Source organism: Cupressus sempervirens, chromosome 10, assembly GCF_028749045.1.
Source record: "Cupressus sempervirens isolate cs-2001-9-10 chromosome 10, ASM2874904v1, whole genome shotgun sequence".
Classification (NCBI taxonomy): domain Eukaryota; kingdom Viridiplantae; phylum Streptophyta; class Pinopsida; order Cupressales; family Cupressaceae; genus Cupressus; species Cupressus sempervirens.
Genome location: NC_143127.1, coordinates 462,184,627 through 462,204,338, shown reverse-complemented (window position 1 = coordinate 462,204,338; position 19,712 = coordinate 462,184,627). Strand labels below are relative to the sequence as shown.

The 19,712-nt window shown below is 32.9% G+C and overlaps 1 protein-coding gene across 1 annotated transcript; it reads right to left on the bottom strand.

Moving 5' to 3' along the window:
* Positions 1-4,968: 4,968 nt before the first annotated feature.
* Positions 4,969-7,940, bottom strand: LOC149534694 (uncharacterized). Its single transcript, XM_089807475.1, has 3 exons — positions 7,731-7,940; positions 7,202-7,307; positions 4,969-5,263 (listed from the first exon to the last, which is right to left on the bottom strand). Exons 1-3 carry the CDS (start codon positions 7,894-7,896, stop codon positions 4,999-5,001), a joined length of 537 nt encoding a protein of 178 aa, XP_089663601.1. The 5' UTR covers positions 7,897-7,940; the 3' UTR covers positions 4,969-4,998.
* Between the last annotated feature and the right edge of the window lie 11,772 nt (positions 7,941-19,712).

The window sequence follows — 19,712 nt, the reverse complement described above, 5'->3', positions numbered from 1 at the left end:
TTTTATATTTTGGGGAGTATCCTAAGCATTGAAGAGACTTTTTATGACTGACATGTTGCATTCATGACTATGTTTGTCATTGATATCAATATAGCATTGCTTATGTGAAGATTGATAGAGTAGAAGATAGAGAACGAGGTCGTACAAATTGTTTATTGATGATTAAGTCAAGCATAGCTAAGAACATGTTCTACACTATATCCTGATGATGTGGATAAGTGCACATACATAAAGTCAAAGACATTTAGAAGATATTCTTGATTTATAGAAGATAATAAGCAAACAAAGTACCTGATAAGTGTTTTCTAATGATTGATTTATATCTATTATCTGGGATAAAATTGAGGTGAGTGTAATTAGACTGTGATAGAAGACAACATGATGATGACATCAACGAGTACACAAAGTTAGAGGTCACACGTGTAAGAAGTTGTAAAGATTGTAAGTCAATATTGACTTGTAATTGCAAAAAGATGTAATGTTTTGTAATGTCTTAATGAGGTCCTATTATAATTAATTGGAAAAGCCTCATGGCCAACTAAAGGAATTATTTTGAGGACATGGTATAAAGGAAAGTTATTTTCCTAGTTGAGATGCATGTTTAAGTGTGATATGCAAATTATTTGGTAAATGCTTGTAATAGATCCAAGGGATTACTTGGATGCAAAGTTTGTGATCTGGTATCAAGATTAGAAGAGGATTGGTCCAATCTAGAGGATAAAGGAGTTCAAGTTATTCATTTCTATTATTCTACAAGGAATAATATAGAGACCAAGTGGATAATGAGTTTGATGGTTTTTCCCTTGAAGCTGTTTGGACAGTGGGTCCTTCTACCTTCAACAACTCCTAACATGGTTGACACAACTCCTAACAGGGTTGGAATCTCCTAACAGGGATTCAAAGTCTCCTAACAAGTACTGATATGTACTAAATACATTTCATTGGCTCCTAACAGAGTCCATCCTCTTACAAGGAAATTTTATATTAGTACATCTTTTGTAGGTACCATCCCCACTAGGGTTTTTCCTTTGATTAAGAGTTTCTCTAGTTAACATATCTGGTGTTATTGTGTATAAGTATCTTCTTATGGTTGCTGATTATATTTCTTATAGGGTAAAAATTAAATTAAGTTGATAAATGTTTCAATAGTTGGATAACTGATGGAGATCAAGCCCACAAGATGCACATAACATCAATATTTTGTTCTCGAGAAAAACTCTGATGGAGATCAAGCCCACAAGATGATATAATAGAACATATAAAACCTTGTCAAAGGTATAAAAGGGAAAGCACATGCATTCAAGCACTCGCATGAAGCTTACCTCTCAAATACAACAAGGGAAGAAAACCCTTCTTGAATAAAAATCCAATTACAATAAGGGCAACAATCGAAAGAGTGAACACCTATTCACTATGAATAACAATCCACTGAGATGAACCAACTAAAAGCATGAACTATGCCAATACAATTTCTTTAAAGAAAACCATTAGCTTCCACTCATACATCTTTTCAAACCAATATGATCTCTTCTTTGATCAAATACTCATATCAACAACTTTGCAACATCATGATCTCACTAGTATGCACACACCGAATTCATAAATTAATTTAGTTGCTTACACAAGTCTTAAACACATATTAGGTTGGTTCAATATGAGACCTAATACCAAAAGAATTACATTAACCAATGAAATCCCATAAGATATAATGCATATAGAATCATTTATAATAAGAATTAGCATACTAACTTTGTAACAGATAATCCAAATAATCAAATCAATATGTTTCCTGATTAAGTTAGCAAGGCAATAATTTCCCTTTCTTTGTCCAACAATCAAACTGACTTGAACCATGCAAATAATCCTTATGAAAATTTATAGAAACATTAAAGTATTTGACTCCATGAAGTATCCTAAATTAGAGATTGAAAACTTGTAATGCCAAAACTTTCTAAATCAAAAAATTGATGCAACCAGAATTCTACAAATAATTTACAAAAACATAAGAGAAGAACAAATACTAAAATATTTTGGGAATCCATGATTCTTCTTTTTCATCTTCCAAATTCTCTTCCCCTATAATGAGAGAAAATACAAATATGAAATTACCATTTTTGGCAATTTTTTCATAAAACTATTTTTTGCCATTTTGGTAACTTTCGTGAATCTTCCTAAAACTAAGATAAGATGAATTGCCAATTAACATTCAATATTGGAAATAATATTTCGAGGTTATGAATAAAAATAAAATTTAAAAAAAAACTAAGAAAACCATTGAACGTTTTAAAAAAACTACTAAAATCTCATGCATCAAATAGCCACTAAACGATCCTGCATCATTCTCTTGTGGTTGAAAGAATGTAGATCCTGCAAGTTGTTTTTTGAATGTGTAGTTTTTTGGATCTTGTCCTTCCATTTTATCAAATACTAATTATATTGACTTAGAAAAAAGAAATTCAAAGCTTCTTGCTTGCAAGATTTCTCCTTCTTCCCGGTCTTCCAATTTTTTAACATATTGTCCTTCATCTTTGCAGGTGTCATTAGATCCCTCTTCCTCTTATTATTATTGAACCATATTTGTAGGTGGCATGTCATTAGGATTACGTTTTTCTATAAAATGGGTGCCATTGGAAAATGACCTAAACTAGTAAAAGGAAGAATATAAGCTTCAAATACCCATAATATAGAGTCCCAAACACCAACTAAGAATAAATAATCTAGCTTTTCAACTATGCCAAAAAACCATATCATCGATTTGTCTTCCCAATCTCATTCTAAGTTTTAAATTCCAATAAGCCATTTGATGTAACAAAGGAGTAGAAGTCCCTTTGTATATTACTCAACACACCTCTTCCTTCTTTTTTCTCATACATCTCAATCATTGCACTAAAATCTTCCCTAGGAAATAATAAAAATATCCTTATCACTGGCTCTTACAAAATGGCTTTCTATATCTCCCTTTTATCACTTGTACTAGTTGGACCGTAAACATTAACCAAGTAGATACTATTTTGAAGATGGAAAAGATCCATCTAACCAACTTGTATGAATTCCCTTGAGCTATAGATTGTTGTTAAGCTATAATTTTTTTAGTGATAGTGTGTTCATTTTTACATCAATATTTTGGATCACACTTTGTGATCCATCATCAAGATAAGTGAACCATAGGAGAAATGGGCTATTAATTCAACCTAGACAAAATTGTAGTATTTTTCCTTGATCTACTAGTTCAACCTTAACTAATTTTGAATTCTGAAGAATACTCAATCCACTAAATGCTCCATTTAAAACTAACAATGTACCCATCCAAAAATCTACCTCCCCCAAGAAACACACCACCTTCCTCATTCTTTGACTCAGTTTCTTGCAAATGTTCATTACGTATAGTTTCACTTGGTAAAGATTTGACAACCATTGTTAGAGGCATTTCAACACCTGATATTCAATGTTATGATCCACTTTTTCCTCTTTATTGTCCCTTTTAATGGGGATGTAAGAATTTGGTATAGCTCTGATACCATGTAAGAATTTTTCCAAGGCAATAATTCAACACCAAGATCAAGAACCTCAATAGATAGCACAAGAGAGACAAATGATGATCAAATGAGAATGGATCTCAAATGATTGGATATCAAATAATTGGATATGAGATGATTTGATAATTGGATATCTGATGAATACACACTAGAAGTGTCTTGTATATAAAGGCAACTAAAATGACTAGAAGTTAGTGATGAGATAAGCATCACAACTAAGAATATGTCCACCAAGAGCAGATTATCTTGCATTGAGCACAGGAGTTTGTGCAATGATGAGAGGACAAGTTTACATAGGTGTATCTCATAAAGAGATGTTGTAGACACCATGTGCTCAAATAAGTTGCTAACTAATGTGTTGTCAACAAGAAAACTCATATGTCTATGCATATTCCTAAGTGTCTACATGATAACTCATATAAAAATGCATTATCCTAAGTAAACTTAAGTAAAGTGTAATAATAATTAATTATTTACACTAACACATATGGATGTCCTTAAAAATACTAGGGTTTAGGGAGGCAAACTGATATTCTAAAATACTATTTCTCTTTACAAATATTATTGTCCAAATACAAATTTGTTAACTTTATGCTCGTATCACCTCTATTAGTAGAAATCTCTTGAATACCCCAATCGAGATGAAACCTAAGTAGAATGAAGCATCATTTCCCCTACTTGACTCACAATAAAAAATGATCATCTATAATAAATTGAGTTCATTATGAACATGGAACTTGATATATATATCCTTCTACATATTTGACCTTATCTATAGAAACTTCCATTTTGAATCTCTATCTTTACACCCAATCCCATTGTCCGAGTGTAATCCCACTACATTCAAGATTTATATTACACATGGACTAACCAAAATTCAGAATTTATATTTATACCAATTTCTTCCTATCCCACAAGACATTATGAGCCAATTTATGTTTACATGCTTACATGTTAGTTTTATATATTAAAGACAACTAATATGTACTAATTACTCCTTAAGAAATCCTACACATTACAGTGAACATGATTCAGAGAATACTCCACATTAGAACATTAAATTATCTGAATTATAGATTTCATCATTCCATATCATTTGGATGACTAAATATTGTCTACAATTATTTTCATAATCATAAAGTTAGTCTACTCCTTAAAAATAAAATATAAAAAATAATCATTCTCTGAAATCAAATTTAAAAATTGTAAAATAGATACAAACCATTTCAAAAACCCATGAGATTCTTCCAAGATAGCTGCTGATCATCATAGTGTTCAATCCAGAAACTATTTAAAAAACCACAAGAGCACACAAAATCATATTCTATTATAAGATCTCTATACCCTTTTCATCTAAAATCTCTAATGGTAAGTAAAATTGTTTCCATAATTGCATGGTGTAAAGCAACGTGCACCAAGAAAATCCATAGATGTGCAAAATAGAGATCCAAAATGTAGTAAGTTAAGGCTTCTTTGCAATCCATTGCTGGTATAAATGGAGCAATTCTACAGCGTTCTTAGGTTTGTTCTTAGATGCAATTATTGTGTAATGGTTTTCAGGACTATCACATTTTCTGCTGCCCACTGATATTGGGTGATTATTATTTGGAGGGTCATCAAAATGATGAAGTAAGCGCCTCCATTTAATTATCTGCCCATCCCAACTGCGCTTGCTACAAACTTGCTTCACATCTGGTGTCTGAGGATCTTCCTCTTTTCTCTGCTCCCTGTTAACAACATTTTATTAGGGAAAACAAATCTGAATAACATGCCTGATTTATTTAATTAGAGAAAATAAGAACTTCAACCAGCCGCTTAGCATAGGACTTTCATTTCCTAAATTTTTTTGTTTGTTTTTTCCTTAATAACTTTGAAGCTCAATTTTAAAATGTGTTTACTTCTAACAAAGGATGGTTTTTCAAGTTCTAGATTGTCAAGTATTTGATATTTTATTATAGCTCCAAAATTTAATCAGGCAACTTAAGTTTTAATGTTTTTTTATTATAATATGGATATGTAATCAGCCAGCATATTACTTTGTATTTTGATTATTGTATGGATAGTTCTAAGCTTTGATGAATCATTTATCAGAGGTGTCATGTATGTTTATATTTTAGATAAAAAATCAATATTCAAAAAATATTATGCATGTTTATATTCTAGATAAAAAATCAATATTCAAAATATATTAGGTATATAATTACACGTTGCTCTATATTCATTACCCCCAAGCAATGGTTTTTGAAAAAGAAATAACAAAATTCATCTGAAAAGTCCAAGGCACAAGATTTACACTGGAAGGTTGTTTGCCTTCATTTGTAATGATGATTTTTTTCTAAATTTAAGTATGTTCAGAATATGTCACCTACTAGTTGGTTTGTATGGGATATCAAGCAAGAATTATAACATACAAATAACCATGAATTGGTGATTTGTTTTTTTATCTAATATATATGTATACATAAAACATGAAGAATGATGCTAATTAGATAATAATATAAAGAAGTGCATAATGATTGACAATGACCTATATTTAGGACTATTCATAATTTATTAGGCTATATTACAATATATTTTAACAATAAGATATAATAGTGAGATATATGCTCATAATAACAACATACACTTTAATCTATTGTTGCATCATTAACAGCACAAGAAGTCATCACTACACCACAAAGTGATCTCCCTTTATTTAAACATTTATATTTGCAGAGATTTGTAGAAGAAAATAATCATCTTAAACTTTGTAGATAGATAGTAACAAACTAATACGTCTTCCAACAGAAAAAAAGAAAGGATTTTTCTTCAAGATATAAGAACGTTATGACTATCATTCCATATCAAAATGTTTAAGCTGTATTCAAATTAATATTCATAAAATAGTGGATTTTTACATTAGGTAGTTATGTTTGGTTTCAACAAACAATTAGGTATGAAAGTTCAAAAGAATAGTAACCTCAATTGAATAATGTAATGTAAATTGGTAAGAGGATAGTGTTGACTAAAGATTGATGTTGTTAAACTACCTCATCTCTAGTAGAGTTGTTCTTTCACAAAAAGTTAAAAAAAAAAAATCAACAATTTATTTATTAAATATAGAATCAAAATACATAGAGAAGTAATATAGTGGAGAAATTCAATCTAAGATATTGAATCTTTTGAAAAAAATAGAATCAAATAATTCATAATTTCATTGCTAAACATAGAAAAATATAATTATATTTTATATTTTAATAAATTAAAAAAAATCTAAGATATTGAATCTTTTGAAAAAAATAATATCAAATAATTTATAATTTCATTGCTAAACATAGAAAAATATAATTATATTTTATATTAAATAAATTGAAAAAAAATCAAGAAAAAATAGTGTGCGACAGAAATGCAATAGATTATTTAACAAAGATATTTAATACATTTTTTACTTTTCACATTTTATTTACAACAAATTCTACAAAAATATTTACAAAATATTTAATATATCATGTATAAAAACTAAATAAGTTATGGAAAGCCTATTTAAATTTATTACATCTATGATTTACCTATAATCAAAGATATCAAGCAGAAATTCATAAACACCCTTTATGAAAAGATATAAACTAGGAATGAAATGCCACCATTTGAGGAAAAATGTTAAAAAAATAAAATGAAAAGCATACCTGGGTATCATTTGAATATAGTGTTTATATCCCAAAGTGCTCTTCCCGTATTCAATTTGCTTCTGTCTCTGCTTAATTCTATGGGGGTCACTTTCCTCTAAAACCTCTGCAACAAATATCAAGATAATTCAACAAACACAAACAATTCAATTCAACATATTTGATCAAGTTTTCCAACAGATGAACCATTTTTGATGCATTAGACTCTATAACCATTTTTCATCAGAAATACAACATTCCTACTTTTGATGACTTGAATTCAAAAACTCTTGATCTGTTGATATTTTCTACTTCTTATCATCCACAAGATCGATTTACTTCGCTTCCTATTCTAATTTATTATTAACGTCTGACATTGTTAATATGAATTACAAACTTCAAATAATAATATGAATAACCTAAATCAATTTGGACCTTTGTAGTTGTATTTTTTTCACAAAATCAGCAGAAAATTTCTTTAACCAAAAGCAGCCCAATAGAGAAAATCATAAGAAAATCAGGCAATACAACAAAAAGAATAAAATCTCACTTTTGGGTATCATCGTCTGGAACTGTAGAGACTTTTGGCATTCATCTTCTGCCTCTTTACTTGTTTTGACATCAACACAGCGTTCAGCATTTCCTTCAAGTTTCTGAGACATCTTACCAACTGAATCCATTTCTTTATATATCTGTTTTGGGCTTGCAGAATTCATCACCAAAAAACACCTTAGTTCTTCAATCTATAATTATATTGTGTACAAATATCCAAATTGAACTCTACTCAGACCAAAAATATGAACTTGGAAGAAGGAATTTCAAAATGACATGAAGGCACATATTGAAATTGGTGGTAAGGAAATGGAATACCGTTTGGAGAGGGCTGTTCTTAAATAGGCATAAATACTTTTTAAAACTCTCTCTTGCATATAGCTCATGAGGTGCCGACTTAATTTCACAAACAACCTGTAGAAGCCCCACTTTTGGCACTATAGATTTTAAAAAAATTAAAAATTCTAAAGTATGTTTGTTTGTCTTCGAGGGAATCAAAAGGACCCAATTATAACTTTAATATTTTTTAAAGGAGTTATTAATATGATTTAATAGGTAAACATTGTTATTCTTCTAAGTCAACATATTAAATGTAATAATATATTGATAAGTGTTATCTTATTATACTCCCCTCCTCTCTCTCTCTATATATATATATAGGGGGAGTATCTAGTACTAATATCTACATTTATTGATTTATATCTAATATTTTTGACAATATTGTACCAATTTAAAGTTGTTTTTGCTAATGATGACTACCCATAATTGAATGAAACATGCCCCTTTTTTCAAAAAAGCAACCAATTGTATGATGTCGCATCAGCTGCACAAGTATGGGGGTCTCTAATGCACTACGATTGGTCTCACTTTTTTTGGGGTTGTGTTGGACATCTTGGCAAAAAAATGTTGATGTGGCGTCATATTTGATGATGTGGCTATGAAATCATAGTTATAAGCAAGGGACTTGCCAACTAAGTTGTCGTAAAAAAATGGGAGTGATTTAAAATTTCCACATAAGATTTTGAGAAGCGTGAAGTTAGGGTGCTCAACTAGAGGGTTCTCTTCTTAGTCATAAATTCCTTTTCTATTTTTACTTATTTGTCTATAAATTTTATGTTATCTTGGCTATATTGATGAATTCTTAATAATGTATTTTAAATTAAAATGTAAGACAAATAGGTAAGAACCTACAACAAAGGTCTTGGGTTCAGTCTACTTAAGCTTAACACAATGATGATTAATGTCAACAAATAATAATCAATCTAGGTTTGACTTGTTATCTATCAAAAGAAAAATAAATCATATTATAGTTTGTAAGAGTCATTTTTTTCTTATTGGGACTCTAAAATAGCTACTCTCAAAGTACTCAATTAGATTACACTTATTTACATTGATTGTCATTCCATTTTCTTCCATGATTGTGAAAGTTATAGCTAATTAACATGCATTTGCATAATAAACCTTATATGTTATGGACCTCAAGTATCATATTGCATAATAGGGTTTATGATCTCTACACCTACTATTTTTTTCCCTAATAGATAAATGGACCAAGCCTCGATACATTATAAAGTGCATAGATACATCCAGATAATCAACTTTTAGTCCCAAGTTACATTTTTACGCCTTCCTTTTAGGTCATTCCTTGCACTTCCCTTCTTCATTTGCCTCCAATCCAGATATGTATATAATATATGATCTACATCTTGCACTTATGTTAAAGATAAAGCTCTTAAAAGTCATGAGACATGAGTACAGAAATGACATAGAAACAAAATGTAAAGTAATAAAATAATTTTCTTAAGAAAAATTAAAATATGTGTCTAATAGACTGAAGTAGTCATTCCTCAGCTAAGAAAACATATCTTAAGCAACATGATTATTAGTTTGTTACAACAAAGGGTATTGGCTCAACTTAGTTACATAAAAATATATTAATAATGAACCTATGTTACTCTATTGACATAAAATGGGGGGAATGAGGCTCCCCATAATTCTGAATGTCCATGAGTCAAAATTGGATGATTCTAGAACCTCTAAATTCACCTCAAACTCATTTTCCTAGGCTCCAACACCATCTTCCACAACAAATTTATTTATCCAATCATATTGTCTTGGGATGTGACATGTAGGCAGTGGGTAAAAGCTAAAGAAAGACCCCCCTTGAATCTTCCCCAGGATAATGAAATGGAAACAATGGTTGAAATTTGAAAATCTATGTCATCCCTAATTCAAATGGAGTCCCTATATTAAAATTTTGACTTCTTATGTATGACCTTCTTCTATACCTGTATTAGCTAATGCATCCACTTTTTGATTTCCCTCTTGATGTATGTAATTGATTGTGATCTTGTCAAAGGTCTAACATAGTGAGAGGGATCTAGATAAAATTAAGTCCAGTCTCCAATTAATGAGGGATCCTTTCCTTATAGCATTTATTATAATTGTAGAATATCTTTCAATCTCAACATTCTTGCAACCAAAATTTTTACACAACTCTATTCCTTCAACTAAAGCCATTAACTTTGCCCAAATATCATTTTCTAATTCTATATATCTTGCTAACTCTTATATCTCCATGCTTTCTGATTTATGGAAACTAGAACCAATGCCTTCTTTGTTCGAATTCCTTCTTGAAGCTCTATCAAAATTGAGTTTAAGTAGTCCTTCCTTCGGTGGTTTCCATTGGCACAGGTCTCATTTTCTTTTTGAAGTTTCCCCTCTATTCCTAGATAAAAGGGGGTAATTTTAGACCTATCCACTTGCCTCTCATTTTCTCATCCTAATGAGATATTAAAGCCTCCTTTTATTTATCAAAACTTGACCATTGGTAAACTCAATGATATAAGTTTCCATCTTAATTAGAAGTTGTTCTACATTCATCTTCTTATCCTAAAAAATTCTTTGATTGAATTTTATCCATAATTCCCATAGGACTATGGAAGATGTAGATATCCATAAAGAGCTATAAATACCACCCTTTTGAAGGAGGGTCCAAGCATGTAGCACAATTGTTATATTTTTTGGGAATACTGATATCAGCCCCAATTGTGAACAAAGTCATTTCTAGGATTGACTCAAATAAGGACAATACAAAAAATGGCGGTCAATGGATTCTTCCTAATTTTTGCATAAAGGACATCTACTTGGGCCTTGGTATCCCATTTTCTTAAAAAAATGAGGTAAGGACCATCGTATTTAAAAATAACCAAGTGAAGAATCCTACCTTAGGTAGGAAAGCCTTATTCCAACATAATGCTCTAGGGAGGGACTCCTTTGTGCTAATATGGAGAGGTCTAAGGAATCTATGCCCCTCCTTCTAGTTTTATTCCCCTCTGCTACTTCCATTCTACATCAATTTTTCCTTTCCAAAAGTTACTTTCTTTCTTGATAAAATTATTTTTAGATCTTTCACTTCCTTAGGTGTGATGTTCAACTCCTCAAAATTCTTCCATTTCCAACATTTTCTTTCATCCTCAAGGGTCACATAATCTATAACTCTTTTTCCCCATCTAGCTTCTATTGGAATTCTTTAGAATAACTTGAGCGGGGGGGGGGGTTGAATTAGTTATCCAAGGTCTAGATGTATAAATAAAAATTTTCACAGCATAGTGAACCCATCAAATATTTATCATCATACATGCATCTATAAGATTATGCAATCACCTAAAACTTGTAAGTTACTATCAAATCAATTTGCAGAAATGAAAACATGAAACATAACAGATTCAAAACACACTTGACACAATGATTTACGTGGAAACCCAATTTGGGAAAAACTACCAGTAACATGCTACTCTTTTTCACTCTTTTGAAGTGATGCCCTGTGAAAGGCCAACCCTGTTAAAGGTTAAAATACACACTATTGATTGTAACCCTATTAAAGGTTTTCAATCACCCTATTAGGAGTGAGTCTTTTTAGAGGACTTTAGGCCATTCACTTGGAATGTCACCTGGTTAAAGAATTTACAAATGACTATTAGGTCAACCTTAATCCAAAGGATTTACCCTAGACTGATACAATTATTAAAAAGTAATAGCAAGGCTTGATCTGATAACAACTTACAACTCCATTTGCAAATTATAGGTCTCTGTTTTAGTCCTCCATTTTGTTTGACTTTCACACTTTCAACTCTAATAGCTTGTTCACCCTTTAAGCATAGATACCCTTAAGCCTTCTTGCTTAACATGCCAATGTAGACTCTCAATTAGGTTACTGAATGAAGGAAAACCCTTGACTCCTCGTCTTCTTTAGGTTCTCACACATGACAACCCTTTCTTCTGACTAACCATCCTCATAAACAGAGAATTAAGATATTTTTTCGTTCATTCTCCATCTTCCAATTTAGGGTTAGGATAGATTAGGTAGGATTCAATGAATCTACCTCTCATTCTATGTCACTTCTAGAAACTTCTCCTTCAATCCTCTTTGAATTAGCCTCAAAATGGTTTACCATGAATTTTGTGCCACTAGCTCATAAATCTTATCTTCAACCTAGTTCACACAATCTAAGAAAACAAACTTGTCAGCTCAGATCCATCGAATTCACAATCTTTCTAATAATGCTGACACTCGGCATTAACTTGCTTTTGATGTTCAACACATACTGCGTTGCTCAACATCCTCTGTAAAATCACTTGGCATAAACTAAAGTTTTTCGGTGCTCGACATCAACTAGAAACTTTACTCCAAGGTATACTTTAAGAAACCCCTCCTTTAGAAAAGGTGTAAAAAATTAGCGAAAGGTGTAAAACACCTGACAAAAAAATTTATTTTTTGTGGCGAAAAAATAGTTTACAAAGAAAAAATAATAATCTCCATTGGCGAATCATTCATAGTCTCTCAAACAATGTGTAAAATCTGGGCGAATTGTGTTATTTTAAAACCACAAAAAATTTATACATTGGCGAAAAAAAAATAATAATCATAGTAAAATTTTAATTTTTTGGGCGAATCATTTCATTGTATTCAAGGTTAAAAAAAAAAAGATAAACCCTAGTGACTTTTATATGCATCATCATGCCCTAGCCTTAAGCCATAATTCGAGCATGATTTTCATATTTTAATGATCCTTTCCAATCTTGCAACAAGGGAAATGGTGCAATATCGCAGGCATATGTTGTGATCTTCTGCGATCTCACGATGGTTCTTGTATCATGAGATCATATTGGGCTGTGTTTTGTAGGTGAAAAGGTCTTTTCCAATCTTACAATGGACACTTGTTCGCAGCATCGAAAGCAGAAAACAAAAAGGTCACGACCCTACAACAAAGTTTTTTGCCGTCAGGTCATAAATAGATGGATGGAGCCCCCCTGATGATACGAGTGTACCTTTGTCGTGATATCAGGAAAGACTTTCAAGGCCCCTCCGGTGCTATGATTTGAGCTTGGTGAATGATCTAAAAAGAAGCCCGATGCTATGAGGAGTGGTTTTTCGTATGATTGAGATTGTTAGATTTGAATGCTTGCGATTCTACGATGGGATTTTTAAAAGGGAAAATCAAAGCCTCATCGTGTGATCGTAGGAGGTGTGAAGATTTGTTGCGATGGTGAGACAACTGGTTGTCGTAACATCGTAAGCGTTATAAAGATAAAGGCGTCCCCTCTTGATAGTGACAGTCTACAGATGTCAGCTTCCTATTAAGGCAGAGCCAACAGGTACATGCTAGTTGAGTTCATCGTCAGCATTATGGGACCCGAGGGTTGTGAGGTGGCCGATGGCGCATGGTTTTCGATCTTACGATAACCTTTTTGTTGTAAGATCTCAGGGCTCTGAGGCAAGGTTTCCTGATGTTGCGATTATGGTTTGTGGTAGCATCATAATTATATAGTAAATCTAAATAAGAAATTATAATACAATGGTAATTTGTGAGCATCTTATTTGAAAGGTCTTAGGTATTATTCTATTTTAATTTAACATGTAATAATAATTATTAATTAATCTAGATTTATATATTAAATGAATTTTAATTTTAATTTTATAAAAAATAAAATAATTTAAATATTTTTTAAAGAGAAAAGTTAAAATAATATTTTTAAACATACAATATCTTTAAGAAAAGATAATTTTTTCATTTACAATCATTTTTCAATGATTAACATTAAAATATATCTATTTTTTATTTTTTAGCATAATTTTTAACAATTAATATAAATATAAACATATAATTTATACTGACAATGTTCAAAATCTGAACCATTGATTACTCTTCGTTTCATATATTTTTTTTTAGCACAATAAAAAGATATATTCAAAACAATAGTTAAAAATAAATATATAATTTAGTTGAATGATGATCAAATATAATCTTCATAACCAACATGGAAGATAACTAATCAAAGGCCATCATAATATCAAAGCTTCCACCAATTTATAGCAAAACCATAGTTGATCAGCTAGACCAGATCCATAGGAGCTAACACTACTATGATTTAATAGGTTGATCAAGTTCCAACTAAATCATAACCAACTGAAGACCTCTCCAATTTTATTCACACCATACACAAATGAGAATATTTGTGTATCAACATTTGATTATGATAACCTTGTATCGTGAGATCGTATTGGGTTGTGTTTTGTAGGTGAAAAGGTCTTTTTCGATCTTACGATCGACACTTGTTCACAACATCGAAAGCAGAAAACAAAAAGGTCACGACCCTATGACAAAGTCTTTTATCGTCAGGTCATAAATAGATGGATGGAGCCCCCCCGATGATACAAGTGTACCTTTGTCATGATATCGGGAAAGACTTTCAAGGCCCCTTTGGTGCTACGATTTGAGCTTGGCGAATGATCGGAGAATGATTTAAAAAGAAGCCTGATGCTATGAGGAGTGGTTTTTCGTATGATCGAGATTGTTAGATTTGAATGCTTGCGATTCTACGATGGGAGTTTTAAAAGGGCAAATCAAAGCCTCGTCGTGGATCGTAGGAGGCGTGAAGATTTGTTGCGATGGTGCGACACTTGGTTGTCGTAACATGGTAAGCATTATAAAGATAAAGACATCCCCTCTTGATAGTGACAATCTACAGATGTCAACTTCCTATTAAGGTAGAGCCAACAGGTACACGCTAGTTGAGTTCATCATCAGCATTATGGGACCCGAGGGTTGTGAGGTGGCCGATGGCACATGGTTTCCAATCTTACAATAACCTTTTCATCGTAAGATCTCAGGGCTTTGAGGCAAGGTTTCACGATGTTGTGATTATGGTTTGTCGTAGCATCGTAGCAATAAATTTGCAAGCCCACGATGTTACGATATACTATTTTCAACCTAACTGTAACATCGTAGAGAGAAAATTGAAGGGTTGCGATGTTACAAAGTGGTAATCTCAGTCGTGTTCGTAAAATCATAGGGTTTATAAAGATGACTTACGATGCCCCGAGGCTGTTTGTCGTGGGATCGTAAAAGAGAATGAGTAAGATGCCGATGCAGAGATAAAGGCGGTTATCATAGGATCGTAAGAGATTTCCTTGGCTTTCTTGATTTCTTGATAAAGATAAAAAAGAGATTGGCGTAAGATCTCAGGGCTCTAAGGTAGGGTTTCCTGATTTTGCAATTATGGTTTGTCGTAGCATCGTAGCAATAAATTTTTGAGCCCACGATGTTATGATATACTATTTTCAACCTAACCATAACATCGTAGAGAGAAAATTGAAGGGTTGCGATGTTACAAAGCGATAAGCTCAGTCATGTTTGTGAAATCGTAGGGTTTATAAAGATGACTTACGATGCCCCAAGGTTGTTTGTCATGGGATCGTAAAAGAGAATGAGTAAGTTGCCGATGTAGAGATAAAGGAGGTTATCGTAGGTTTGTAAGAGATTTCCTTGGCTTTCCCAATTGCTCGATAAAGATAAAAAAGGGATTGGCGTAAGGTCAGAAGAGCTAATAGATCAGTGCTGTGATAGTACGAAAGGTCTTTTCAGTCACCTTGTTGTAATATCGTAGAATCTAATCTCTGCAGTGAACATAATGACAAGAAAAGAAGTTTGAACTTCTTGGCTAATAAATTTTGAATGTGGTACGAAAAGTGCATAGATAGAATTTAATAACAATGTGCCTCCAAGTTGGTAAAATCAACTAATATCCTTCCCAAGCATGCTGAAATTAATGCAATTTAAACATTTGACTGTGCTTGTCAACTTATATGATTTTCTGAATCTCCATCATCATTCTTCAAGTATTCACAAGTTCAGATTTAGAATTTCATCCTGTGTTGCCTGAGAAAGTTATATTATTGTTTCCAAGGTCTAATTGCAATTTCAAATTTTCCAGTTGTAAATTCAGAATGTCAGACCAGGAAGTGGAAGAAATTTTAGCCATAGAGATGACATTATCAGAGACATCTACCTCAAAGGGAGGTAAAGCCAGATAGAGGAAGCCTAGTCAATTCTCAAAAGAGTGGATCAGATTGTTTCTAGGATCCACAAATGCAAACTCTGCTGATGATCATGTTTTCTTTGACCCGTATGCCAACTGCAGAGGTGCTAAGTGCCCTGATACTAATGGTGCTAAGCTTTTCTATTTTTTCTACTACAACCAGGATAAGAAGGTCCCTGTTTGCAATCCATGGAAGAAGAACCTTGCCAAGCTAATTTTTCTAGAGGTATTCGTGGATGTCGATTTGATGAAAGCTCTATTTCAATGTTATAATCTGGCCACCAAATCTTTCCACAGGAGAGATGGGACAATTCTATGCACACTAGATAGAGAATCTTTCATTGAGGCATTTGGATTGACTCAAGAAATGGGAAAAATTCCGGATTTAAAGGACTTGAAAAGAAGATTTGAGAAAAACCCTATTGCTTTCATGCGAAATTCATTGTTGCAGCGTATCCCTAGAGAATTCAAAAGGGTGGGAGATTACCCAAAAAAGGTAAAGGATAAGATGCTCATGGACAAGTTCAAGAATTATTTTGTCAAAACCATATATGGTGTCCATAAGGTTGTAGGAAAGGATGGGTCTGATGAAGTCTGGGGAGCAGGGTATATAATTACCAGAGATGTACAAGATGCTTTCCATGCCTATGAATATGACTATGTTAGTCATATATTGGATATAATGAGGGAGAATATTGCCAGGGCAAGGTCTGGAGAAATGAGGGAGTTCACCTTCCCATATTACTCTTTGCTAATGCATTTGATCCTCTATAGAAATGTGGGTTACATCAGCCCTGATTTTATTGAGCAAACTTCTGATCTACATGGAGCCTTGCTAGTACAACTTTGGACATGGGTATGGGATAGCTCTTACCATTTGTCTGACTCTGTTTCATTTTTCAATAATTTTAGTGCTGTTATTATGAAAATGTTAGACTTGAGGTACTTTAGGGCCCTTGAAAATTTAAAATGTCTCCTAAGACCATCATTGTTGCCTGAGGGAAGAAGGCTAGACCATAATTGGGGAGATATTTTCCTTTTTCCTACTTTTTCTTTAATGAGAGTGCATGGTTGCCCTCAACCACCCCACATTTTACCAAAGTACATTCCTCCTAGATTGGGAATAATTGAATTCATTTGGAAATTGTTCATGGTTAATAGGGAATACTTAGGCCCTAAGGTACATAGGGGAACCTTTTGGTGTAGATGTTTTAAGATTGGGGATTTTACCATTGGAAAGGAAGCCCTAGAGCCTATCCATGCCTTCCTACACCACGATAATCTATGCACTGGCCCTTATAGGATGTATGACCCTGATGGGTGGATGAGGGATACTTCAAAAGAAATGAGAAACTATGTGCTGCCCAATTCCAAAGAATCACCCTTTGAAGACATCATTTCAAACATAGTAGTAGAAGGGGAGGTAGCTAATAAACTTTCAAAGTTGCAAGATGTATTGAGGGTAGAAAAGGAATTAAAAAGAGTTGATCCCCAATTCCCACGATTTCATATGGATATCCCTTATCCCCATAGAATCAGGAAGATGGTTGTAGACCATGCTGACATAATAGCTAAAATGCCAGAAGGTCCAATTGGGGAAGAAGAAAGAGTGTGCCCAGATAGCCCTGAACCTAATGTAGCCCTTGAGGTTGAAAAGGAGGAGGCACCCCAATCATCTTGGATGGAAAAGGGGCACAAAAGATAAAAGGTTGTACAGATTCCTCCTTAGGTCAGGCAAAGAGCCTTGCAAATTTTGCCAGGAAACGGTTAGTATTTTGTTGACATAAGATAGAACTATATCCAAACTAGGGCTGATGCACCAGAGAATAATTTGATAGATCTAGAACTGGCAACGGCAAGATTGGATGACAGGATTATCCAAGCTCAAGAATTCTTGGAGGATGATGAGCTCATCAAATCTAATGAATTCAAAAGCTTTTTATATAAGATAAAATAGAGTGAGTGGGTCCTCCAAATGAAACCTGATGAACTAGATGAGCAGAGGATGGAATTGATTGGAAAGTTGCAGGCCTATGATCCTGAAAGTGAGGTAATGACATTATAGGAGGCCAGGGATCTAGTTTAGAGAAGTGGTATGTTGCTGGTACCAAGTTGGGACTTGGAGCAAGCATTTATGCTTGATCAAATCAGAAGACAAGAGAATGCCATCTCCTATGAGGCAATTGGTGCTGGTACACAAAACAATTTACCATGAATTCTATGCCACTAGCTCATCGATCTTATCTTCCACCTGGTTCACATAATCCAAGAAAAAAAACTCATCGACTTAGATTCATCAAATTCACGATCTTTCTAATAATGTTGACACTTGGCATTAACTTTCTTTTGATGCTCGGCACATACTATGTTGCTTGACATCCTCTATAAAATCACTTAGCATGAACTAATGTTTACTGGTGCTCGGCATCAACTAAAATTTACTCAGCATCCACTGTTTTGTTCAATATACACTAAAATTGACTTTTACTTGGCTCCAACTAATTTTTTGCTTAGCTTTCATTGACTTTTCTCGACACCTACTATCCATTCGGTCAAGCTTGCCAGGAAAACTTTGTTTAACTTATTCTTGTGAACTCGCTTAGTATAACCAACCTTTGCAACCTTAAGTAGATTATCAATGCACAATGATATCACTATCTTAGCTAATTCTTATACTCCTTTTTATATCATAACTCAACCTTTCTTCTAGGTGCTATTGTTACATCTTTTGATCAAATCCTCTTCATCAATCAAATAGGTAATAGTACTTAAATCTTATAAGAAGTTGTCTTACTAGCAAAAAATAGGTTTGACATCAGTGACAAAACAATGATTGAAACATATTAATCATACTTGTATCAAAAAGTTTTCAAAAATCTCCTTCTTCAACAACTTTAAGTGTCAACCTTAATTGGACTAGTTTAATGCCCTTTTCCAAAGCACCATGTCCTCCCCAAGAGTCTTTCGAAAAGAGAGCTTCTTCCACCATACTAGGTTCCATGTTAGTCTATTATAGATGGAGGATCTACAATCGATCATGAAGTTTCAAATTCTTGATCCTCTAGGTGGTGATTTCTCCCTGAATATGTTGATGGAATTATTATTTTTCAAATATTTAGTTATTAGGATCTTTTCCCACTTGAGGTGTAGATTCTTGTACATCCCCTATACTAGTTTAGCTCCTAATGCTTTACCTTGGATTTTGATGTCCCTAGTCCCTCACCGCTCTTGTGTTTTGGTCTACATTAACATGGAAATTGTTTTCTTTTCCCCTATTCCATGCCAAAAGAAATTCCTAAGGATTCTATTGAATTCATCCCTATTTTTTTCTAGAGATACCAATACAATATAGTTGATAAATAAGTTGTGCTGAAAGGAAAAATTGTATCATCATTGCTCTACCCACAAAAGAGAGTTATTTTCCTTTCTAAGATTCAATTTTTCTTTTGATATTTACTATTATTTTATCCTATAATTTTGTTGAACATGCCCCTTTGTTGAAAGGGAGACCTAAATATTTACAAGGTAAACTTCCCCTTTTGTATCATTAACAAACTATTGGTGGGATGTCAGATCCAGGTCGCTAGTGATTCTTATT